Source organism: Hyalella azteca, unplaced genomic scaffold (assembly GCF_000764305.2).
Source record: "Hyalella azteca isolate HAZT.00-mixed unplaced genomic scaffold, Hazt_2.0.2 contig11923, whole genome shotgun sequence".
Lineage (NCBI taxonomy): Eukaryota > Metazoa > Arthropoda > Malacostraca > Amphipoda > Hyalellidae > Hyalella > Hyalella azteca.
The window spans coordinates 80087-107531 of record NW_025941897.1 but is presented as its reverse complement, the minus strand read 5'-3'; the positions used below and the strand labels follow the sequence as shown (position 1 = coordinate 107531).

Here is a 27445-nt window from a genome sequence, read left to right as displayed (position 1 = left end):
CATCACCCCCTCACACCTCCACTAAGATTACCCTCACATCACCCCCACACCTCCACTAAGACTACCCTCACATCACCCCCTCTGTCTCGCCGAGCCCGTCTCATGCATCCTCCTGCACACTGCTTACACTCAGGGAAATGAGCGATACTTTTCCAAGTAGTGATGCACTTTTTGCCTTCCGTGGTTCAGCCTGACCCAATTTGGCCAGGCAAATCGGCGTACCAGTGCTACGTCCGCTCTCTTTTTGAGCTATGAGTACATGCTAGATATGCGATGAAGCAAGTGTTCACTAAATAGTGTGTCGCGGTAACTACGTATTTAATGACATATTTTAACGACTAATGACTGTACCGGTATTGGTGGGTGACGTCATCTATATTGGTGGGTGACGTCATCTATAACTCACAATAAACCATTCACATCAACATTTATTGCTTGCACACTTCTCCTAACCTCTGATACTATTTACTTGACGGTAGCAGATAACATTTCTTCAGTATTGCTCTCAGTACTACCATTCTCCGAAGTTGTGACCACAGATGGGAGATTAGAACGAGTAGAGAATTGACCTAATGAACAGATATAAACAACAACAGGGAAAAAACTGTTATACGTATTTTGGATGGGGTCATTTTAGAAATACAGCCTTAAGAGGTTTAAATTACTTTTTATCTCTAATGAAGCTTAGTCAATCTCCGAACAAAATTTCTCACAGCCTTTCAAAAAGTTGTGAACACTCATAGAAAATTTTACGAATTTTATACGTAAAGCACAAACTTTGTGCGTAAAAAAGCACAAACTTTCCACTGAAAGCCCAATTAGAAAACCCACTCAACATCCAGACCATCAAAATAAAACATTCAAACTTAATGGGGCTACAACGCCCACGCATGTTGACGGGAGGTGCAGGGGTGCAGCGTCATTTTTATGCAGCTGCACTTGTCTCCAAATTAAATATCTTCTTCATTATAATTTATCATTCATAATAAATATCTTCTTCATGATTGTCAGTGTTAATAATAAAAAACGACGTCGGGAATATAAGTTTTTGACGGGATGTCAAGTTTGATTGCAGCTTCAAATTGTTAAGAAATAGTTCCGGAAGCAGGAATTTATTGCGGATAAAAAGACGAAGATACGGAATATTTACATTTCACAATTTTCTAATTATTTAATTCATTTTGAATTATTATCGACTATAATTTGCGATGCATTCGATGGCGTTAGACTGAACGCTTAATGTTAGATTCTAAAGTCACAAGTACCAAAATTTTGTTATACTAACAAAATAGGTATTTTAAATGAAACTGTTTCATCAGCAACAGCAAGTTCAACATTCCGAACATTGAAATAACTTATAATTTATACGCAGTAGGTAATTGATATTTTGCTTGCAGTCATGAGAGGGAAATGAAACACAGGATTGTTAACGTACAATATCAATAAATAACATTCAAAGTGACGTATCGTACATTCGAAGAACAATTTTGCCTCCTACAACAGCTACTACTTTTTTCATAGAAAATACTTCGTATTGACTACAATTTGCGAAACACAGAGAAAGTTTTTCTCACTTTCAATACGCACTTTGAGGAACGCGAGTTTGAGGAACGGTATCAACATCACGATATCTGTTCGCATTTAACGTACAAATAGGGCGGTAACACACACATACACAAACAAAAAAAAAGACACATACAGGCGCTTCTCATCGTTATTGAATTTTAATAAAGTAAAAAGAAATCAGCAAACAACAGTTCATTGGCAAGTACAAATTGAAATGCTAAAATTCAGATCTAAAAAAAATTCATACGTTGTCGACATTACAATGATTTGAAATTGTCAACACGAAATAATTGTAAGATTTCAACAATAATTAGAATATGGAAGATACAAGGGTTTTAAGAAATGCCTGTTGCATTTTTATAGAAATTTTGGAATTTTACAAAGTCATGAAAATAACAGCAATAACAACACATTATTCGGATCAGCCATACGAGTTTCAGTATCATCTACAAATTAAGCTGTGTAAACTCTCATATTGCAATCCTGGATAATTTCTTTCTATTTTATCGAAAAAAGTATTGGTATTCGCATAGCACATGCTTAAAGTGCATCAACGAGGAGACAAAACTATACATTGATTGTTAAGGTCAGATATTGCTGTAGTCAAGAAATGTTTATTTACATGCCGTGCAACCTTTGGCAATTTATATAATTAGGTGAGAATCTCCATATTTTAGAAAACGCACCAAAAAAACGGAAAACAAATTCAACCGATTAATTACAGAGAAATGGCGACATCAAGGTACAGTGCAGGGATTCAACAGCTTTTATACGGAGTACATTAGTCTTATACATTTATGTACAGTTGGTGAAGTCAACAGTTGGTCTGCGTGTACGCTATATCTTGCACTGAAATAACGCTTTATTATCATATCCTCTCTGCCGCTCTATTCTCATCAGAACGAAAATATTTCAAACTGCATATGCCCATGCATTTCCAGTACGTTTCTCCGAACTTAAAATACACATTTGAAGCTCCTTTAGAATTTTTATAAAAGCAATTATTTATAAGTGCATTCAATGGTAACTGGACTACAATTCTTCCTGCAATAGCTCTCATTCTTGACCAATCGTTGATATTTCCTTTCAATGCATGTGCCAGCTATCAAGCTAATAGCGTGAATAGCCTTCAATGTTACAAAAATACCGCACCATTTTAAATGAATTTCCAGCGCACCACTAACAAAAAATCTAAGCCTTATATAAATTATCATTCCTTATCATCTTCCTTTTTACTATCAGAACCCTCAGACAGTGGTAGGCTTTTAGCTTGTCTATTATTTGCCTGCGAGTCTGATGAGTCGTAAGCAGAATCATCAACATTTTGGTTGCTGCTCACGGACACTGAAGCGGTGACGTGGGCCTCACTCCTGCTCTGTTCAACCCTCTCGATTGCTCGTGGTTCCACGACGCTGTTGGTGTCGAGAACGCGAACAGTATTGCTCACTCCTGGAGTTGGGGTTAAATCCTCCTGAACGTTCTTGTAAATATCATCGGCTTTCGGGACATCGTGGAAATTTGCATCTATACTAAAATGTGACAATGGCGTTTCAATGTGAGTGTCAGGACTTACGGATGGCGAGACTGAAGCTGACGACGAGACTGAAGAGTAACCGCTGGTTTCAGAAGGAGCGGCTACAGCATCTACGCTCGATGATCTTCTATGATATCCTCCGCCTCCTTTATTGACGATATCCTCTCCTTTAGGAGCGCCATATGATAAGGGCGGTGCATAAGATTCACCACCTCCTCCTATAAATCCTCCGTGACTTCCTCCATGACCACCACCTCCTAAATGGACTCCACCTCCTCCTATTCCACCGTCCCCATAACCTGAACCTTTTGGAGGAGGCCCGTATCCAGAAGACGGGGCCTCGTATACATGTACAGGGGGACGGACGCCTTGGTAAATGATGATAGGGGGCTTATGTAATTCTTTGGGTGCCGGTATATAGGCAGGTTGAGATTTGCCTCCACCGCCATAACCTCCGCCTCCTCCACCAGAGCCTTTACCTTTACCACCGAATAAACTTCCTTTGCCTTTACCTCCACCGCCTCCGTATCCTCCGCCACCACCACCCTTTCCTTTGCCTCCTCCGCCATATCCACCCCCACCTCCTCCTTTTCCTTTGCCGCCTCCTCCGCCACCATATCCTCCACCTCCTCCTTTTCCTTTGCCACCACCACCGCCGTACCCACCACCGCCACCTCCTTTTCCTTTACCGCCACTTCCTCCATATCCACCACCACCACCTTTACCTTTTCCTCCACCAAATCCGAAACTTTCGAAGAATCCGCCACCCTTCCCTTTACCTTTCCCAGAATCCTCATAGTCATCAACCTCGACCAGGATAGCGGGGATGTACGTCAAAGATTGCTCCTTTGGAGGCCCGTATCCTAATTGAGGAGCCTTAGGTGGCCCATAAGCTGGTGCTGGAGCCTTAGGGGGTCCATAAGCAGGAGCTGGAGCCTTAGGGGGTCCATACGAAGGAGCAGGAGCCTTAGGGGGTCCATAAGAAGGAGCTGGAGCCTTAGGGGGCCCATAAGAAGGAGCTGGAGCTTTAGGGGGTCCATAAGAAGGAGCTGGAGCCTTAGGGGGTCCATAAGAAGGAGCTGGAGCCTTAGGCGGCGGGCCATAAGTGGGTGCTGGCTTATGAGGCGGTCCATATGATTGCTGAGGAGCCTTAGGTGGGCCATAACCTACAGAAGCTTTGGGTGGTGGTCCATACGATGGCGGAGGAGCTTTCGGTGGACCATAAGACTGTGGGGGAGGACCATAAGATGGAGGAGGTGGCCCATAAGACGGGGGTGGACCATAACTGCCACCTCCTCCACCACCTCCTTTACCTTTACCTTTTCCTCCACCGCCGCCACCATATCCACCACCTCCACCTCCTTTCCCTTTACCGCCACCTCCCCCTTTTCCTTTCCCTCCGAAGAGACTGAAGCCTGATCCTCCCTTCGATTTGGAGCCTCCACCGTCGGTGTGAATTGCACCGGAGATCTGGTACACCGGGGGCTGCTGGTACACGTGGATGGGGGGATGGCCGGCGTAGATAATATGAGGGGGAGGCAAAGCCTTGGGAGGTCCGTATGACTGAGTTGGAGGAGGTCCGTAACTCTCAGATACTCCCTTTCCACCTCCCTTACCTCCACCTCCTTTTCCTCCACCTCCCTTACCTCCACCGCCCTTCCCTTTTGAGAAGAAGTCAGTGAAGATACCACCACCACCACCATAGTCATCTTCGTAACCACCGCCGTAGTCATCTCCACCTTTTCCTTTGCTGAACATCGATGAGAAGCCTCCTCCTTTTCCTTTTCCACCTCCGCCCCCGTATCCTCCTCCTCCACCTCCTTTCCCTTTGCCACCTCCACCACCATATCCTCCTCCCCCTCCTCCTCCTTTACCCTTTCCACCACCGAAGAAGCCTCCGCCTCCTTTTCCTTTACCACCGTCAACAATTTCAGCAATAAGGATTTGTGGCTGTGGAGCAGCCACTACGAGAGGCGAGGGCGGTGGAGGCGCGTGGATGTACACCGCATCGTTGGGATGAGGGACTGGGTAGCTCACTGAGGCAGCTGACTGCACCCCATAACCTGTAGACTGCGCTTTAGGGGGTCCGTAGCCTCCAGGAGGAGTTTGGGGAGGTCCGTAACTGGGAGCAGGGGCCTTAGGAGGACCGTAACTCTGAACGGGGGCCTTAGGTGGACCGTAACTCTGAACGGGTGCCTTAGGTGGACCATAGCTTTGTACTGGGGCCTTTGGAGGACCGTAGCTCTGAACGGGAGCCTTAGGTGGACCGTAATTCTGAATGGGGGCCTTAGGTGGACCGTAGCTCTGAACGGGAGCCTTTGGAGGGCCATAGCTCTGGACTGGCGCCTTTGGGGGGCCATAGCTTTGAACGGGGGCCTTAGGAGGGCCATAGCTTTGAACAGGTGCTTTTGGAGGGCCATAGCTCTGGATCGGCGCCTTCGGGGGGCCATAGCTCTGAACAGGGGCTTTAGGGGGGCCATAGCTGGGACTGGGAGCTTTAGGAGGTCCGTAGGATGGGGGAGGGCCATACGACTCAGGTTGTGGGCCATAGCCTCCGGATGATCCCTTCCCTTTTCCGCCACCGGACCCACCTTTGCCTTTACCAAAACTAAACATGTCACTTAATCCGTATCCTCCGCCCCCACCTCCTTTGCTTTTTCCTCCTCCCCCACCACCGTATCCTCCACCTCCTTTACCTTTACCTCCTCCACCGCCACCTTTTCCTTTCCCACCACCGCCACCGTATCCACCATCACCACCTCCAATTTCCACGTTGTGAACGACGTGAATAGGAGGGTTGTGATCAGATTGGTATATCAGCACGGGCAGGTCGTGGTGCGGAAGAGGGACAAATTTGACTGGGGGTGGAGCACCACCTCCTCCTTTTCCATATCCGCCACCACCTCCTCCATATCCACCCGAAACCTAAAAAAGAATTTAAAACAACAGTTACCAGGTCTGATCCATTCATGGTCACTGCTGACGTTCGTTAATTCAGCAATGAACGCAAACGGTTTTTGAAACCGGATATGGGCAACTTTTTTATAATATATGAGCAGCAGAGATGATTAACGTTATCGAAACATTAGTGAAAGGAAATTAATCGCTCGGAACTTATTGTACTTAATAGCATTTTATCCGGACTTCCAAGTATTACACTGTAAGACGTTTCCAGCTTGGAGCCTAAACTTAATGGACGCCTTCACATTACCTGGTGGACAGGAGGCTTAGGGAATTTGATGATGGACGCCTCCACATTACCTGGTGGACAGGAGGCTTTAGGAACTTGATGATGGACGCCTCCACGTTCCCTGGTGGACAGGAGGCTTTGGGAATTTTATGATGGACGCCTTCACATTACCTGATGGACAGTAGGCTTTGGAAACTTGATGATGGACGCCTTCATATTACCTGGTGGACAGGAGGCTTTGGGAACTTGATGATGGACGCCTTCATATTACCTGGTGGACAGGAGGCTTTGGGAACTTGATGATGGGAGGCATCTCGTCGGAGTAGATGATGGGTCCCGCGTATTGCACTGCAGGTTCGTACGCCGTCTGTACGGTGCCTTTACCCTTGGCGGGCGGTCCGTAAGACGCACTTGGTGCTGGGTAGTCTGCACCAGACAGCTGGATTATAATGGCCCCAACCAGCCATAACACCACCTGCAAACAAAAGTCATGATTTAAAATATAATAGGTAATTACGTGTGCTTATTCATCGTTCCCGTTCGGCAAGATGGAAGCTCATCGTGTCTGCTGTCCATCTTGCGCTTAACTAAATTTCCAAATCTTAAACGTTAGTTGGAGATAAATTTGACGCTTTCAACGAGCTCGCTTACAATTTTAATCTTTTTATATAACAGGACGGCTGCAATGAATTTAAAACATCAGACAGAAGCAGCAGTCGAAATCGAAAGACTCACAAAACAAAGACTCACAGGAAATATCGAATGACATAATACATATTGCAAAATTTAACATATTAAAGTAAAAAATGCAATGAAATATGAAAATACAATGATGTAAACATTTTTCCAAGAAAAAAATGTGTTTGTAAAATTTAGTCGGGAATGGTAGACTTTCCTCAGCAGAAAGTTCAGTTGTTTCTTCAGCCATGTTAGCTTGGCCTTTCAGCAACGAGCTTGATACACAGCGGAAATGTTACCAGTTGCTATCGTGCCGGGCATCGCCAATAAGGCAGCTTTCTCTGTTTCAGAGCATCATTATCATTCCATTTGGCTATGTGAGGAGCCCATTTGTTTGCTAATCTCTAAGTCAGGTTGTCTGGCTCAGCGCAACAACTATAATGACTTGGTTTTACCATGAAAAAGCATGCGATGACAGGCTTGCAACAGAGACGAGGTCTAGTATAGATGCGGAGTTTTCTAACGAGCTCTCCAACATATGAAGGCGAGATGAAACATAAATTGTGTATAACATTTAAAATATTGAAAATAGACGAAGGTTCAGCATGATACTCTATGACTAAAGACGGGCGAGCTTACGCATTGATTTTATAATAAACTTAACACAAATTCAGTACAGTATTAAACTATAATTACTAAATCTCCATCAAGCTTAGAAACATTCTGGAACTTTCTCCATGAATTGCCATTTTTAAAAACTTTACTTCCATCGCATCTCATGCGTTTCAAAACTTTAACTAAGAAATGAAATATTTGCCCTGGTTTTCGGTGAGTATAATTTGGTGGCCTGCAGCACTCGTGCTAAGTATAAGGCTGGAAGTGAATAACAGGTCTTCATATGTTAGGTTATATAGTTGCCTCCAGGGTTAGCTGCTCAGGAATGTGCCTGGAGACACGTTCATCTTTTCTTTGTAAATTTTGCGAGGAAGGACAGAGTTTGCGTGGAGCTGCGCACGGCAAGTGAAAAGATATAGAATTCAGGTGAAAATTGAATCATTATGATGTATTATTATAAATTCATCTGATGTATTGAGACATTTTTATCCCTGTAATATGAATCATTACAGAGATCAAGATATATTTGTATTTTATCCGCAATTATTCACGCAATTTTACGTGTCAATTTTTGAAAATAGTTTTAATGAATTTGTTTGGAGGAACAACGCTGAAAAAACGTCTCGCGAGCGACGTATTTTATTTTACGTGTGTTATACATAAGGTTTCAGAACCGAACAATATTGCTGCATGGACAATATGACATGAATTCAACCTATAGGGAAACGAAAAAATTATGAATCTGTTACTGGAATAACATAAAGCGCACGTAAATGTGGCCGGAGACCGGCTTCCTAATGAAGTGGCGGAATGTGATTCAGCTTGTGATGACTTGACCGCCGACAAGGCGAGCTTTTTTCGGGTCACAGAGAAGAGAAAGTCCTAGAAGTCCTGAGTTATTTTTGGGAGGCTTTCTCATAGCGTTCAGTTGACGGTCATCTTATTTGAAGCAGAGACCAGGTGTACGGGCTTGGCAGGTCATTTAACTTAAATTCAGTTCAGAGCAAAATGATACACTATATAAATTATACTCGCATGAATATAGCAGACCGCTACGAAATATCAGAGTGGTCGCGGGAGCTCATGCAAAAAACATGCAAGTGGTTGGGCTCGGCCTAAAATGCAATGGCATTAAAAAAAGAGCTGTGCGTATCATGAACATAAATTTACTCCAAATTTGAAAAAATATAACTCAGTACTCACTGCAGTGAGTGACAGAGAGCGCATTTTCTCGTCGACGAAAACTTGAGGTTACGGACGGACAGACAAACAGACGGACATGGCGAGCACAATAGTGCATTTTTTCCATAAATAAGAAAATGCGCTAAAAATCACGAACAATCGTTAGAAACATGTGACAATAAAGAAAAATAGAAAATATCATATTCACTATTTAATATGAAACCAAGATAGATAGCCTAAGATATTGAACAGAATACACAGCTTCCATAAGTGCCAAAATGTCGGAGTCTTGATAAAAACTACGGGTGTAACATCCGCTCGACATCTGCAAATTTGCTTCGTCATATTCGTCCATTTTTGTTATCATATTTCGTTAAATAAAACTTTTACCGTAGCAAACTTTAGAGCAAAGTGAAATTGTAGGGCACACAACATTTCAAAACAACGCGAGCTTCAATACACCCCACCCTAAGAAGCGAAATCAAACTGCTAAAAAACGTAATTTTTGACGGTTACATTATTTCTAGATCAGGTAAGAATAACATGGGAGCTTTTACGAATGCATTACTTACAAATCAGGTGTGAAATGGGAGCTTAGACGCTTGCTCAATTAACAAATCGGATATTAACGTCATGGACGCTTTAACTCACGTACTAATTGTATTTACGATCAGGTATACGAATACAATGAAATCTTTGAAGCATGTCTTAATTATAAATCAGGTAGGAATTGCATGGAAAAGTTTGACGAATGCTTTTCTACGAATCAGGTAGGAATAACATGGAATCATAGGTCAGATTCGTCCCGTTTAGCTGTGAAGGGTTGAAGCTCGTAATGAAGCGCTGCACAAGGAAGCCTCAAGGGCTTCAGCGCGCCTGAGAAAGTTCGCATCGTCCAAACTGGGATGGAAAGGATGAGACAAGATTTCTTCTCGACGAAAAAGAAAGTTGGCCCGAAGAAGAAAGTGACTGTCCTGCCTACCTATTCCAAAGCGGCGCTTGGAAAAGCCGGGCGGGCAAACTGAGGAATCCCAAGGCGGATACCCAACGGATGTTTATTCGCTTTCGGCTGACCAAGAAAAATATTGACATCCCATGTTATGACAGAGCAAGATGTCGTGAGAATGAACTTCGCGGCAAAAATTATCACAGAAAAAAACATTTATTGTTAAACTTGAATTCGCCGTATAATTTGACTTGCAATTATACCAGAAAATCTTTCGAAGAAATTAAAAACCAATAAATACTCTTAAAAGAAAGCCTGACCTGCAGCAACACAATAAGTCCCAACCCTTGCACGACTAGCTGGAGGTCGCCACGCTCGAGCAGTGGCCGCATTAATCGGGAACGGCGAACGAAAACGAAACTGAGTTTTTGCTCGGATTGTTGCCGGTATCATCCCTACGATGCGGCGTCCGTATAGGAGAGCTTTCCAGCTCACCTAAAGCAGATTCCGACCAGAAGCGCCCCCAACCCCCACAAATTGATGCATGTTCAGCAGCTATATATACTTAGCTTCAACGTCAGTTTGGATAGATCTGGACAAAATGCCAGATCTCCAAGTGACGAGTCAAGAGCATTACAAGAACCGGTGACAGGCAAAACTTTGCCTATTCTTCAGCGCCAATACGATACTACCGTTCATTTGAGCTCTAGTTTCGATATTTTTAAACGATTACAATGAAATAAAGCGAATAGAATATCGAGGAACCCTATACAACCTTGCTATACATCGCACACGTACAGATCGAAGTAACGACAATGAAAGTCTCTAAATTTATATGAAAAATTTGAGAAACAATAATAAACATTTGTTCAAACACGGCTCCTTGTACGAGTAATATGGGGTTAACAGACTCTCCGTTACTTTTATTACCAGGCGAAATTAATATTCCATCTCTGTCAATAATACATCTAACTTTCTATTGTTCTTTATTGTAGTGAATATGCTTACATGTACAATCATTTTTATTCGGTGACGAATAAAATGGAGGAAGGATATTCGTTTTGTGACGAGGAAGGATATCCTTTTTAAAGCACCTCCATGTGTCTGCATGGCAGTGCCCTGCAAGTTACAAGTAGCACAAACAAGCAAAATCCTAAAACACAAATTTTTAGCACAAAATACTTGTGTGTTTTATTCGCAAGTCGCATTTTGCACTTACAGTACAAAAATGGCAATTAGAGGTTTTGGAGCCTATAAAAGATGAATTTATCGTCGAAAATACGACATCTGTCATTATTTAACGTAATATTTTTCGTTTCCATGTACCAGTCAGTGTCGATTTATGTGTTTGATGAGATTGTGGTTGCATTGCTAAGAAGTCTTCACAATGTTTCAGGTTTCCATATATCACTTCAGTGTTAATTTAATTTATGTGTTGTATAGGAGCAGGCATGCAGGACTCCGCGGCCACTCCTTGGTGTCACCACAGCCATCATCGTGACCTCAATGAGTTGCTTCGTCATCCCGTTAAACTCATGGGCGGGTAATTGCTTCTCATTCAATATCATCTGTACTTGGATTTTATTTAAAAGCTTTTGATTTAAAGTTCCTTTAAATCATACTTTATATTTGTCATAGCTGGCAGATTTAAAACTGAGTAGCAATGTGCGCCAGAGTTTAACGCGAAGAAGCACGCTATATATGATCTGATAATACATCAGCCAAGAGGGAAAATTTACGTTCTAAACATCAAACGAAGTTCATAATAGTGACGTCGTCAGGACATCAGTTGAGTAATTCAATGTTGTACATTACAGCAAAGCTTATCTGCATCGAAATGCATATGACATTTACTACAAATAAGGAAATTTTAAATATCTACAGTTTTGACAGAAACAAGCTACATTCAAATCTCGTCACATAGACGAGTATCCGTACACACGATTGTCCTCAAAAGGTTTTTAGCCCAGCAATGCAAAAAGTAATAGAAAGCTTCTCCGTAATCTTTTTAGAAACCAACCCCGATTGAGTGTCAATACGCAGCGCAAATGTTTACTTCTCTATTGATATATCCTCGCATCAATCCTATACACTGTTTCTCCGCGATAGAAACGCTCAAATTAGCGGTAGTTCATGGCTTTCCATTTGAGAATTTCCGAAGTCTCTCAATTCACTTCACATGGAAAAATTTTGTAGCAACAAAATATTTATGCTGGGCAATTTTTACAATTGTGATTGAGTTGAATGTTTCAAGGCATGTTATGTGCGATTGAAAAGTTTACCTGTGATAATTCCTATATAAATATGAATATGTAAAACTACGTAAAATCAATGTTGCAGATAGAAATGATGATTAATGAAATGATGTAAATAATTAATCATAGTTATGGAAGCATATGAATGATGGCGAGGTTGAGGGGAGACCAAAGAAATCAGAAAGAGAGACACAGCTTGTCCAAGATATTCATGTCATGCAAGTACGTACTGATCCATCGAATATTCAAAGGTATTATTATCATGTGTATACACTATTCCGCCGAGAAAGCCAGTGGTCATATACTTAGGTAGAGTAATTCCTACATTATAGATGATAGCCGATATATAGGGTGACCTCACCGGCGAGGACTTATGGACCCCCCTCCAAAAAGAAAACCAACAAAATTAAAAAGCTCCACAAAAAAATACAATAAAAATTCATAGCCTCACACATTCGGTGTTATTTTCATTTTCACGAGCGATAATTCTGGAAGAATTCTCATAGTCTAACAAGTTTCATGATTAGTACATTTTTTCCGAGATACTGTGACAGATACTCATGTATAAATCATAGCAAAAAAATTGAATAGAACATCTCTAATTTCTTTTATTAACAGTAATGTACAGAAGCAAAGTAAAAGCTAACGTTTTTTTTCTGGTTAGTTGTGTTTATACTATCCTTATAAAAAATGTACTCATATTAACTATTTATAAATAACGAGCTGCTCAAGACTCGATTAGTATAACAACTACCATCAATTCCGTGCATGTCAGCAGAGGCAATGAGTCTGCTCGCATGTGCATCATTGCGACAAGACGCTTCGTATAAACACGCGATATCAATCATTTATCATTGCACGCCTTTCACTCCTTTTCTCAGCAGTAATTTTCAGGAAATAAAATGATGCTTGAATGTTCGATGATTCTTAAATTCACCAAGACAAGTAGCAGCAGCAACAGCGGCATATCTATAGAAGAAATATAGTTCGAAACCATGTCCGAACTGCTATAGCAAGAATTTTTTCGCTAGAACTTATAATAATTAAATATAATTTTCCCGATCGCAAATTCTAATTCTCGCCCGTGAATTAAAACTACATGATAAAAAACCCTCAAAAACTGCCTACCACAGATTCTTGTAATTCATGTATTGAATCCCATCAATTAATAGATCATAAATAGATCACATTTGGAAGACACAGCCATCTCTTGCGTGTGAATCGTAGCGCTCTTCACCAGAAAGAAAGAGAAATCCGTGAAGCGGCAAGGTAGGAACCAGCATGGAGAGACCCTGCCACGCCAAGTAAAAGAAAGGTTATCGTAGAAAGTGTGGGATCACAGCGCATCCGGCTATAGGAATGCACCTTCCTCGATCCGGTAATAACGTTCGTTGCATAAAGCTGTTGCGATCGACGGTCCTGCGATCCGCTCCGCTGCCTAGCGATGACGCAAGCAAGCAATGCCTTTAAAATTATAGCCAATATACCTCACTGTGACGCAAACAAGCAATGCATTTAAAATTATAGCTATGACACCTCACAATGACGTAAGCAAGGAAAACCTATAAAATGCTAGCTTCGTCACCTCACAATGACGTAAGCAAAGAAAACATGTAAAATGCTAGCTTCGTCACCTCACAATGACGTAAGCAAGGAAAACCTATAAAATGCTAGCTTCGTCACCTCACAATGACGTAAGCAAATAAAACATGTAAAATGCTAGCTTCGTCACCTCACAATGACGTAAGCAAGGAAAACATGTAAAATGCTAGCTTCGTCACCTCACAATGACGTAAGCATGAAAAACATGTAAAATGCTAGCTTCGTCACCTCATAATGACGTAAGCATGGAAAACATGTAAAATGCTAGCTTCGTCCCCTCACCATGACGTAAGCAGGGAAAACCTGTAAAATGCTAACTCCGTCCCCTCACCATGACGTAAGCAGGGAAAATCTGTAAAATGCTAACTTCGTCACCTCACAATGACGTTAGCAGTTCTTCTGAAACTGACGCAATTTAAGGAATTAGGTTCATGAGGGAGGAATTAGACGCCAGGAATCCATAAAAAACGTCTTCAACCTTAAAAAGTCCAAAAATTAGAACTTGAATATGAGGGCCATGAGTTTCCAGGCATCTGTGAGCATGCCAGACGCGTCCTCCTTATGAAGTCTCAATCCATTGGGAAAAAGCCGCAATCATTCTTGAGCGTGTGTTGTGATAAATTACTCGCTGATAATTAAACTGGACTGCTTCAGAAAGCAGTGGTGATGGTCAGAACATGTTTGTAGAACTGGACTGCTTCAAAAGCTTTGGTTTGATGGTTAAATCAAGTTCGTGGAATTGGACTGCTTCAAAATCCGTGGATTGATGGTCAGAACATGTTCGTGGAATGGAACTTCTCCAAAAGCTTTGGATTGATGGTTAAACATGTTCGTGGAACTGTCCTTCAAAATCCGTGTATTGATGGTCAGAACATGTTCGTGGAATGGGACTTCTCCAAAAGCTTTGGATTGATGGTTAAACATGTTCGTGGAACTGTCCTTCTTCAAAAGCCGTGGATTGATGGTCAGAACATCTGCTGTGGAGTCGGCCGTCATCTGCTTTCGAGTGAGCGACTTCTCCGTTCTTCTCGACTGATGTTAAACACATTTGGACAAATGCCTGTATAGAGAGGCACAGCTACGGAGTAGGCACCGCTCATTCTGACCTCAATCAGACAGTTATATGATGTCACTCTGTTGTTACTTATCTTCTATGCAAATAAGTAGTAGAATTACATTATAGTTAAGTTAAAAAACAATTAAAAGTAGGTAAAGTTGAATAATAAAGGCAACTTTTAGAAAAAAACTGTGAGATAACCGTGTGAAATGAACCAAAAATTATAATAAAAATTGTCAATTAGAAATCTTAATTCGAGACCAAATAATACCGTTGAAGCAAGTTTTTCGTAACTTAGGTCATATAATTTCATTCATCTCGCAAGGCACGTGAGCTCACATGTGCAATAAAAAATGCGTTCGATGTAACTTTCTTCGGTATATCGGAAGCCAATCCAGCGCTACGACAAAAAAGTCGCTTCTTTGAATACTACAAATCTGGGCGTCCTTGCGCTGATGCAACCGAGGTTTTTTTGGCCGCATCTTCACCAGGCCATGTAGATAAGATGCGCAAGCTTGAGAAAAATCTCATGATGGACTTCTTCACTTAATATATAGTTTACAGGAAGACATAATGACTTTAGCATTCATATCTGATTCTGAGGTAATTAAGTGCACTAGTTAAGTACAAGTTTGATCAAAAAATTATATAATGAAAACTTGATATGTTGCATATTTTATAATTACTATTACGTTATATCTATAGTAGGAAAGCACAGATTAGGAGGCATGCGTTCTAGAACGAAAATCAGGACAATTTCTCCAGAGCCGTCGAGCCTAATTTATTCGTGCAGAGGCAAGAAGATCTGTGGGCTGGTGTAGACTTTCTCAGCATCTCCATGAGTGACTACCAATAAACATCCTCAGTGCCGGGCGCTTAGGCCAGTTTGGGCCGAGGGTTTAACGTGTACCGCCTTTTCATGCGCTAGAAATATGCAGGGCTTCTTAAGTTCCGGGGTCGCTTCTACGAGCAGCTTTCTACAGCTGCTCGATGTTGTGAATGCAAGAGATAGCAAAACTACGCCACTGCTTCCTAAGCAGCGATGCTTCCTTCCAAACACAAGTACACTCAGAGAAATGAGGGAATGTTAAAAAAGCGACGCACTTTGTGTCATCCTGTGCGTCATCCAGAATCAGTGCTACATCGCTCTTTGTTTGAGCTATGGTTATGAAGCTTGGAACAATTTGGAAAAATTGATCTATTCATTTTGATGAGTGAACGTTCAGCTTTAAACTTATCACTCACAGTTCCGGTCAGACAACAGCTAGCGTAGAGAAAGCCAGTAGTTATCTATTGAGCCTACACCATACGTAGCGTTCAGCACTAATGGTGTAGCTCACGCAGCCAATATCTGATCGCGAAAATATTGGTCACTTGCCGTCGAGCACACAACTAATAATTGGACGCATTCATGCTGCCTCGTCAATTGGCTCTAAACCACCATCGTGAAATGGAACTCAGTCAAGCTATCACTTTATTCAGTAGTAAGTCCCCACTGCTAATATTAAGCAAATATATCTTTGCCTCTGATAAAATGCGAAGCCGTTATGAGGATTTTTTGTGAACGGTCTTGTTCAAAATATCATTTTATGCGAATGCAATGCAACAAGTATAAAAAAGCATGATGATATTGACCATATAACAATATAATAACGATCATCTTTGCATAAAGGGGCTTTCGAGGCATTGATTGCAATATGTGTAGCGACGGTGAGTTTGACTGAATTGCATTCGAAAGCACACTCACTTCGTAAGGTTAATTAATGTTTGCTATATCATACGTTTCAGAAACCAGGGCAATAATTTATGATGAACAATTGAACGTAATTCTCTGTAAGATCAGAAAAGTGCTGAGACAAAAGCATTAAGATTTGATAACAAAAATTAGCGCCATTGGTAAAGAGGAGTTCCCATATGAATAAGATAAGTAGATGCTGAAATCATTTCGCGGCATTGTCATTCTTTGAAATTTACCTTCAGATAAAATTCACGAGAATTGCATCTTATGCAATCTGCGCATATAATTACTTGATGCTGTAAACTGAAATAGAAAGATTATGACAAAACTTGGACACAAAGTTCTTGATCATGGAATGAAATTGCCTTAAAAAATTAAACAGCTACAAATACAGTTCGATGAATATGATGGCGGAGCTTTCACAAATTCCAAGACGTTCAGACTTACTTACTTAACTTAACTTACAAGACAAAGAACTGGAATTTATTTTGGCTTGAAATGAAGGAAATACGATGTCATGTCCGGCCCTCAACAGTTTGAGTCATCGAGTAAAAGTAAATCCTACTCATCGTCACGGTCTACTTCACAGGAGTCGAATATAGAGTAGAACATGGATCTTTACTGCACTGTAGAACTACGAACCAGCTGTGTCGCAACATAATGATTTGGAGAAAGCACTGCATATAATATGAAAATGACCATTGTTTTATTTTGCTCGACATTGTTTTATTTTGCTCTTAATTAAGCCACAAACTATCAGAAAAATCCATTGAGTCCTAAATTGCAATAGCTTAGCTTTTTCACACTAACGAAAAAATTCCTAACAGCAAGACGATTAGTAACCAGTCCAACCTCTCCATGCAGAGGAAAAATCACATGGAAAAAATAACGATTAGGATTATCATTATTGCTGAAGAAGACTCGTTTAGAAACCTATGCCCACGCTGGAAACCTGCTCCATGCAGGTTAAGAATCTGATAAACTGGGCAAGGCACCACGCGAGGCTGCGTTAGGAAGCGTGATTCACTCGGGCAGAGAAAGTGTAGGTAGGAACGATAAAAGTAAGATTTCAGAGACGAAACTCTGCGTGCTTATCAGGCTTGATGGGATGGTAGAGGCTGACTTTTGACACGACGGGCAACGTGCATTAGAGGGAGACACTCGCGGCCATCGAGTGATGATGGCAATTAAAATATAAGAATATTACAAAAGCGGGCTGAAAATTCTATTTATATTTTTTTAATAAAATTAATTTTTTCTGTATTGGACCCCAATACATAAAATCTTGCAATACTATGAAGAGCAGCATGATTTTTAAGATTCATACACCAGTAAGGATTTTGGTTATGACGTCCTACAGAATTGGGATCACTATAGCTAAATTTTACAATGAACTCAACAATTTCATTTTCGCTTGAAATTCTTCCAATTCATTTCTATAAAAACGATAATGACCGCAATCCAGGGAACAAATAAGAGTGAACAGTACATTCTATGCATGCAACCATAGCATCAAAGTTCACATATCAGACTGACCCGGAATCGCGTAGCGGTTAATTTCCATCCACAGACAACGCAGAAGCAAGGAACTGCAGACCAATTGGTCTGTATTGAAAGTTTTTATTAACGCTCACCGGGCTTCTCTGTTCAACCGGAAGCACTGTAACTATCATTAATTAAAAAAATTATCATTTATGGTTAACCATCAAGTCATGCTATGCCAAGTTCAATAATAGAAATGCTTGAGGTTCAATAAATTTAACTCGTAGCATAGAAGGAAATCGAAAATGTACTCCAATGAAAAGCAAGATCTTACTCCAGCTATAAACTTATTTCAAGAGTGGAAAGAATTGAAAGAATTAAATTCAGTGTAGACAATTTACCCAATAATTGTTATACAGGTCGTTGTATGCAGAATTTTCTTTTAACATTGCTTGTGAGTGCAGTTAGTGATCCGAGAAACAAAATGGTAGACACTGCCATAAATTCATTAATTGAAAGTTTATACACCTTCATTTTAATTTGCGCAACCCTTAGTCTACTTACGAACACTCAGATATCAAGCATTTATATACGAATAATATAAACAACGGCGTATTTATCCACAGACAAAGAGGTTAAATAAGATAATGACAATGAGTTTAATTTTACAGTACTGCATTGTTATAGGTCCTTCGACGTACACGAACAACCGTCGGTCGTGAGGGTTTCGTTAGGAGTTCGACGATCGGATATCGAAGAACGGATAACTTGAACAAAGCCGTGGCCAGAGTTCCGAACTATCTTCGTTTAGATATCGAAAAGGGAAAGGAGTGATGTGATGTAGATATCGTTTAATGGATTTGGGGAGAAATCTCACACAAATATATAAGCGATAAATGTTCATAAATGAAATCCTTCACTTATTTGGTGCCTAAAATATTTTTTATATGACCCGTTGTGAAGGAAGAAAATTGAAGAATAGTCGAGTAAAATTCCGTTAATTAATTTAATATTACGGCTTGGAAACGACAACTAACAAAAACAATAATTGATTCAATTGTCCGTCTCAAAATAAACAATTACTTTACTTTAACGTCTTAATAACGTCTCGTGCAAGTCTGGTCACACGCTCGGAGCTGCGTACGGGCAAGACGGGCCCACGGGCGGCATATGTTATGTATATCACCGCGGGCGGCAGATGTTATGTATATCACCATGCCAGAAATTAGGTCATAGGGGACGAACCTTGCAACGAACGGCTTTTGCTTTGCTGGCGATGCTCTGCCCAATATTTTCCCATTGATTTCAACTCATAGTTTATTGGAATTATATTAAGAAATCATACGATAATTGTGTGCGTTTTTTTTATTTCATATCCTATTGAGGTCCGTGTCATTCGTCGTTTCTAATATTAATCGTAATTAGAGTATGAAGGTTTGCTTTTCAGTCAAAAGATGTAAGTTTTTTAGGAGTAGAACGTCCTTCCTTTCGAATTACTAGTGAAGTGAATTTCGGTTGTTTATTGATTTTCATAAAATGTAATGCCAAGATCAATTTATATAATTATGATAAACAATAAGATTTTTCTAATATTTTATCATTATAACTTCCTAATTGTATTCAATCGGGAATAAAATTAATCTGAGTTTCTTGGTCATATTGATGACGCTCATTAAAATTGATATTTGAATATTAAAATTAGACGACCGCAATGTTCTGATCAAAGAATACATATTTACAGAGAAAGTCATTATCAACAATAGCTGCTCGCTACTGAAGAAAACCTGCATTAATTCTATAACGCAGTCAAGACGAGTTCACCTCTCACATATTTGACTGTAATAGTCGCGACAAACTGCGGACGCCTGCGCTGCTGTGACCGAGATATTTTAGCCGCTGTTACCGACGCTCGACTGCGCATATATGTCCATTAATGCGTCAACGCTCGGTCACAACTTCAGCGTCGAATGCATACTAGATTTTAAATTACGGTGGTTGGTCGTAGCAGTAGAATACTACAGAAATATGGCTTGTGACACCAGCAGGGATAATGACAGAGGTTGAATCTGCAGTGTTGACTTCTAGTAACCAAATAGTAATACCATTCACAGGGACGATTGCTCATTGAAGAAGTTGGTCCATAAATTGATAATTACCAATATCGTACAAACAGTGTAGCTGCGTATCACATTCATACAGATTTCGATTGAACTGAATTTTTGATGTGGCAGATGATAATGAGTCACATATAAACAGGAAATATTTCGGAAAAAATAGTGAAAGTAGCTATGAATAGTGAAGACATTGAGAGACTAATTTTTTCGAACGACAAAAAAATCTTTACGTGGATTGCCGCAGTGTGAATTTTTTCCAAGCGACAGAAATGAAAGAAAGTTAACAGAGTGAAGAGAGCAATGGCTGGGTCGCTAAATACTAAAGTAATATCTGAGGCGTTGATTTAAGTGACTTCTGCAGCGAGAAGAAAGCTATAAGTGTATCAGAAAATGTCGAGCTACAATCAAACTGCGTTGGAGAAATTGAGAGCTGCGAGATGTCAGCGGTATATGTGTGATCATCGCAGCCGCTAATTGACAGAGAAAATCGACCTCAAACAAGGATATTGGAGCCAAGGTCGTAAATCAAGAAATCAACTCACGAGTCGACCGACCTCAAAGAGGGATATTGGAGCTCAAGTCTCAAATGAACTCACGAGTCGACCGACCTCAAAGAGGGATATTGGAGCTCAAGTCTCAAATGAACTCACGAGGCGATGGACCTCAAAGAAGGATATTGGAGCTCAAGTCTCAAATGAACTCACGAGGCGACCGACCTCAAAGAGGGATATTGGAGCTCAAGTCTCAAATGAACTCACGAGGCGACCGACCTCAAAGAGGGATATTGGAGCTGTGGTCGTAAATCAAGAAATCAACTTACGAGGAGGCCGACCTCAAACAAGAATATTGAAGCTCATGTCGTACATCGACTTACGGTCGACAGGTGTCTTCAGCTACCAACGTACGTATACGTCAGCCTAAAATTTGGTCTGGTCACCATCTCAACTCCGTGATAAATTTTCAACCGGCGTGTAACGTATGTTTTTTCCTGAATAGTCGTAATGAAATCATTTCATTATACGAAGTGTTTTCAATTTACTTATTCAAGCGTTTTTTTTTTTTTGTAGAAGCTTGTATTACTCTCTCTGCAAGATTTTCGGAATGTTCAAACCAATTTCTTATTGAGAGACTCTTGCAAAAAAAAATATTTGAAAATTAATGAAAACTTCATGATACTTCTACTCTCTAAAAATTAGCTGCAGAAATTATCCATAAAATCATCATTCATTAACAATTATTTTTCTGTCTCATTACTTCATGAGGCCAGTAAAGCAAGGCGAAAAGTTAAAAACTTGACGAAATTATTAATTTAAAGTGTCTAGAAGAGATATGTGGCACAGCTGGCAGATAAAAGAAATTAATTCATAAAATTTCGTAAGAAAAACTAATTATAAGTTCAGAACAGTGCATGAGGCATCAGAGCAAAAGGAAGAAACGGACGAGACGTAAAAACACTCGAGTCGAGTAACCAAAAAATCTCCGTTAAAACGTAGCGTGCGGACATAACAGTGGAGTAATTACAGCCAGAAAGCAGCCTAGCTATAGTTCTTCAGCACCATCTGCCTGCATTGCCACAACATAGAACTTGCAACCACCTGATGCATGCTACCACCTGTCGGTCGTTCATGATAAAAGAAAGATTATTTCAACGGGAATGAGGGAATATTTAGGGTACAACATATCTGCCATATTATTAATTTTTTACATTAGCGAAGGCACGGCATAAGTTTGCCGGCCCATTTATCGGGAGAGCAGATTTTATTGTCGCCGTAGATAAAGCGGCGGCAATAAACGTTAAGCAACGTTTAGCAACTATAATGCATTACTTTTAAAATAAACGTTAAGTATAAGGTTATCGAAACGTTAAATAACGAAACTAACCTGGTCTACCGATACATCTAATTTATTTAAGATATCGGTAGAAGGGATGAAAATTTCGATGTTTCCATTGTATGACAAAAACAAAAAAATAATAACTGTGAAGATAAACACTGTCGCGGAAAAATGCATTTCTGCACATTTTCCTCAATTTTCATTGGGTGCTGTTGACGTTTTTACCCAAGCAGCATCAAGCATATGAATATTGGATCTTCAATAAATTTGAAATAATTTCTATGGTAGATATTTGAATGGATAAAGGTATGTACTATTTCTCAGTTGAATGGTTTCGAACAGTCGTCAAACGTTCATTTTTCCAATATTAACCCTGTCAAGACAACTTTAATTAAATATCATAATTTTGGTATGTCATATACCGTATAAAAGCCAATGCATTATAGGTACTCTCGAGAAGCACGGTGCTAACTATTTTCTTTTCAGGCACGGCGAATATCGTCGCAAAGAAACCACAGGCAATGGGCAATTGGTTAATGGGAAAGTGGAACCATCAATGGAGCAGCCATACAAACACGGGACTCATGTAGCGACGATTGTAATCAACAATCGTAAGCGAAACAATAGGCAATCTTGCTAGCAGTGACGGAAATTAGGGGACGTGACGAGACGGAGATCACCGCATGAATGTCGCTCTTGCTTCCGAACGTTCGTTTTCGTTTGTTCAGAAACATGAATACAAAATACAGAAGAGATGATAGAAAGCCCCCTTTCAAACGTTTTGTTTGATTTCATTCTCGGCCTTAATTTTCATTAATAACTATGCACGTGTGTCGTAGAGTATTTAAATCAATTTCACGCGAGGGACTTTTTAAATTCCTTTTATTTGACCGACAAGAAAAAGCCACAGTCGCTCGGCTAAACGTCCACCGACCAACCACTAATCTTGCCAGTGTCCGCAGCCGGTGACCCATTCAACAAGTGGGTCGTCAGAACAGGAAGCTTAAATCCTGTCAACGTATATTGCTGCGGGGACAATACTTTCCATGGACATTTCCGACGACAATTTTCACCTCCGTCCAATAACTGCTGTTACTTGTCACTCATCACGCTACATGGAAATCTGTTGAGTTACGTTACCCGAGAAGTGAGTGTGTGGATTCATTCAGAGAAATGAGTAAGATTTGTACAAATAGCGATGCACTTTTGTCCTCGTGTGGTACGTCCTATATATCACGCGGTAAAAAGGTGTCTCAATGCTACTTGCAGAAAGTGTGTAACTATTGGGACATTACGACCCTAGTCATTTTCCCAGTGCATGCAGTCGAGCATATGCAAGAGAAAATAGTTGAATTGAATTGTTTATTAGAAAGTATTAACGCTTTTACTTGCAGTTAAATTCCTTTTCATGGTAACGAATGAAATACAAAGAATACTTGAATTCGCTGTGGCTTTAACTTCACGATAATATTAATTTTAATGGACCTCGAGCAGTGATTGTAACGCACATTGTTCTCGACTTTTGTTTAGAGATGCAGTGGTCACTCTTTATGTACACAGAGCCAAAGAACATTATTTATGTTTTGCCTGTCACAGTTGATGGTCTAATTGTATGCGTTCGACCGCAAGTCTTCCACATCTGTCATTAGCTTGCAGGTGAATTGCTTGGTAACAAAAAGTGCCGAGTCATTATTGCGAGACACGAACTCCGCACGGCCGACTAAATTGAAATGAAAATTAGAAGAAAGCAAAACAATTCAGCTTGAGATTGACTTGTGAACGAGATAATTTTTCATTTAAATAGCAACCGCGATGAAATATTTTATGAAATATTTTACCCTGCCCTTTCGGGTATCCGACCTCTTCAAATACAGTCCTGATGATGTTCTATTGCATTGACATGGTCACATAAAACTTAATGATGAAAAAGAACCATACATTATTATCTAATTTGTCTAATTTCAATTTTATGTAACGTTATTTTAAATTTCAGGCATCATTTAGAATAATTAATAATAATTTGATTCGAAACAATTCACCATTTTGTTGTGAATTCTTTAAAGGAAGCAGGAAGGCCCAAGTTTATCAACGTTCAACACAGCATGCAAAAATCGACCAAATCAAAAACAAATCGAATTTTAAGCGATGAACATACAAATAAATATGAATTGACAAGAATCTACTTGACACACATATTGTAACATATTTCCACAAAGGTAAATGTATCGAATAGTTCACAATTTAGAGACTCCATTAATAACATAAAAAAAAAACAACAAACTATGAACCGGCACCTCGAATATACCCTCCAGATTGACCTACATAAACGCCTTACGCAGCAAACTCTTTACGCCGCGCATGAGGCGTAGCGTGGCAGAGAAAACTGCGCAGGAAGACGCTTATTGATCTCTGAACTCCTGATGCTGGGCGTAACGAAAAACTGATGCTTATAGGGATATTCCTCAGCGAAGCTGGATGAGGAAACAACATGCATGCATAGGAATGAGTACACACATAAATATAAGTGGACAACAACGAGTAATGTTTAATAAGCGCTCGATAAAACGCGTAGGTCATCGTAGATCACAGAGAATCGAGGTAGTTAAATCTTAAAAGGTTACGTCTAGTTTGGATGAAGCTGTATGATTCAAATATTTATCAGTATACGATATATGTGTAATAAATTCTTAACAACATAGTACTATCATTTGAAACTATGGTAGGAGAAAATTTGTGTTCATAGTGACAAAAAATAGGAATATCAAGTCAGCATTCATGGGACCATCACCGCTTCAGGACTCCGGACGTATTTTCTTTTTGTCTATTGCACGATTATTTGCTTAATTGCATGTACTTATGCGTCCTGCTGGCGCTGGAAAAAAATACTTAACGACAGTATAATTAATAGAAACTATTAGGACTTGATACCGCCATTAGTATATAATCGTGAAGTACCTAGCAGTGAATTGTAATTATTATCAAATGTTTTGTAATGAACGCGATCACTTCAAATCAAGAATGCATGACAAACTAAGTATCAGATTAAATCTAAAGTGAAACTTCCAAATAATCAAACAAATAACGCAAAATATTTGAATATTTACGAGTTATTCTAAATAAAATTTACAAGCTGAATTAATATATTTGTGAAAACCGTAGTGCATGTTGTGGCTGTGCATGGATAATTCAAGCTAGAGCCTTTATACGAGACTTAGGTATAAGTCTCGTATAGGACACCATTCTAATTTAAGGTGTCCTAAAATTCTTGGGGAGCAGACACAACACTTCAGAATTAATCAACACTCAGTTCAAATGCCATTTCATTAATCAACGCCACTTTTCAAAGTTCTTCTGGCGAGTTTTATCACCGATGAATCGATTAAAATCTATTTCATTTGGAGCTACCGAAAATTTTATTTGTTCGTTTGAAATATCATGATCACATCACAAATTGAAAGCACACGTAAATGAAAACTTTCCGATAGTTGTAGGACGGAATAAGCTTCTTTCTTGTCACCTGAAAGCAAATAATTTTTATTACGCATGCAAAACGTAGACAATTTAGAGGCAGACATGCGGAGGGAGATGAATGGTGAGGTAGGACTTACGTGTTTCATCGTGCACGTATTTAGCACATGCGTTCCGAACGGAGTGTCGAACGCAAATAAGCTTCGGAGAAACTTGACGGAACTTCTTATACGTCCCAGCCGAACGCTCCGCCTCCCTTCTTCCTTTCCTTAACAATTTCAGTCCGGCTGTAGCTGCAAGACTTTTTTTCCCCCTTCGGAGGGTAAAGGATTGAGTCAGCAGGAGTCCTATAACTAGCCGGATTCTTTACAAGGCTCTCAGTTGTTCTTGTTAAATGTTTTACAAGACATTCGCCAGAGCCTTTACTTTAGTATTGTTTACCCAACGAAATAGTCGGGAGGTTCCTAACAAATTTTAAATGGTAATGGATATTTATGTAACAAAATGGTGAAATTTCGTGCCATCGGATCGTGCTACATTAAATTTATACTTACTCAATTCGGATTTATAAAAATCTTTAGCAAACGTAAATTGAACTTGACCAGAGTGCAATAAAAGAAGAGCAGCACGTGATCAACTTTCGTCTTCATTTGGGTATCATGGCTGCTGCTCTATTGAACTTGAAAGTAAGTCGAAGAAAGCAGGGCAAAAAAAGCCCTTGAATCGTAAATATTTGAGACAACCCACCGCATTGGACCAGTTTTTGCAAGTATTGGGGACAGAAAAAACTTGCGCTCCCGCACAGCTTAATCCGGTGCGCCAACGCCCATTTCTCATAGAGAAAAACAAATTTATATAATTTTAACGGAATATAACTACTTATGTTAAAATATCGGCTGCTGTCCACTCTTACAGATTCAATTGAACATTTGTCTATCAAATTCATGGCAAATAATTCCTCCGAACTAGAAAAATGCCACAAGTATACATAAATATGAAGAAAATTCATAATTGCGAGCCCGAAATTGAAGTTCTAGTGCAATATCGTTATTAGAAGAAAAATTTGAATGAGATAATATTAAATCAGGCTCATTGTTTAAGGAAGAATCCTCACGCATGCTTCCTATTATTTGCACGAAGATTTTGTTTCTAACAAATTTTTCTGTGTTACTACGTTCACTTAATTATAGGTTCAAGATTTGTAAGCATAATTGAAGACAATTTTCAGTCGTTCGTCTTCAAAGGGAAGAAATAAATAGTTACCTAATTCCCAAACGAATTGCTGGTCTTGAGTATAAATTTGCAATGAAATTACATGAAGTTTCCGAGCATCAGCATTTTCTGAGTACGTAAGTCAGTTTAACTTATTGATGGGAATTTCAACGAATATCTCCCGACTGAACCCAGCGCATTGAATTGCGAGTAGGTACTAATGCTGCCAACCATATAGGTAGCGAACATATGGTAGTTACGGCATGTTAGTAATATTTGTTGGATGTAGTGCATCATTATATTATATGTTGTCCCAGTTGCATAAGGATTTAAGGGCGTAACGAGGCAGAGCCGACACGCTTCCAATGTTGCAGTTTTTTAGGTCATCAACGAACTGGGAAGTCGGACGTTGACAAATTTCTAAAGTGTGTTACTGTGTTTGCCTGAAGGCTAGAAAAAGCGGTATTTAGGTGAACTCTGTCCTTTAAATAGCAGATGTTGGAAAACACTCTTAAAATGCTACGCATAAATTATAGGATTACACAACTGGAAAATTAGGTTATGAGCGGATTAGTGTAATGAAGTATCAATCGATCAATTGAAATATATTACCCAATAATTCAATTCAATATCGAAACAATTAACTTTTAGGACATTTCAAGTGTTCCTAAAAGTACCTCGGATCAGCGGAAGAAAGACTCAATCGTGATTATATGAAGAGTCGTTTTCATGCGACGATCCAAAATTCTCAGTGTTTTGCAAGGGATCGCTACTTACGCCGCGTTGCAGTTTCCACAGACGAGAAAATCAATACCACAATAATCAATCTCAACGAAAAATAGTATTATCTAAAATTATCATTGACTTGATGAAATTTTATTAAAGAATTAAATTTGAATTTATTAATAAGGAAAGAGTTTGAGGGTCGTAACTAAACTTTAAATTTTATGAGATAGAATACCAGTTCAGTTAC

General features: G+C 39.9%; 1 protein-coding gene across 2 annotated transcripts; it reads right to left on the bottom strand.

Moving 5' to 3' along the window:
• Positions 1-1423: 1423 nt before the first annotated feature.
• On the bottom strand, positions 1424-25451 carry LOC108678880 (pro-resilin). 2 transcript variants are annotated; one of them, XM_047883069.1, is made up of 4 exons: positions 25401-25451; positions 6586-6765; positions 6512-6535; positions 1424-6025 (listed from the first exon to the last, which is right to left on the bottom strand). In XM_047883069.1, the coding sequence occupies exons 1-4, from the start codon at positions 25407-25409 to the stop codon at positions 2777-2779; spliced, it is 3462 nt and encodes a 1153-aa protein (XP_047739025.1). In that variant the 5' UTR covers positions 25410-25451; the 3' UTR covers positions 1424-2776. The 2 variants fall into 2 exon arrangements, with proteins under 2 accessions (XP_047739025.1, XP_018022864.1); XM_018167375.2 differs by lacking the exon at positions 6512-6535 and having other exon boundaries at positions 6562-6765.
• Positions 25452-27445: the final 1994 nt, after the last annotated feature.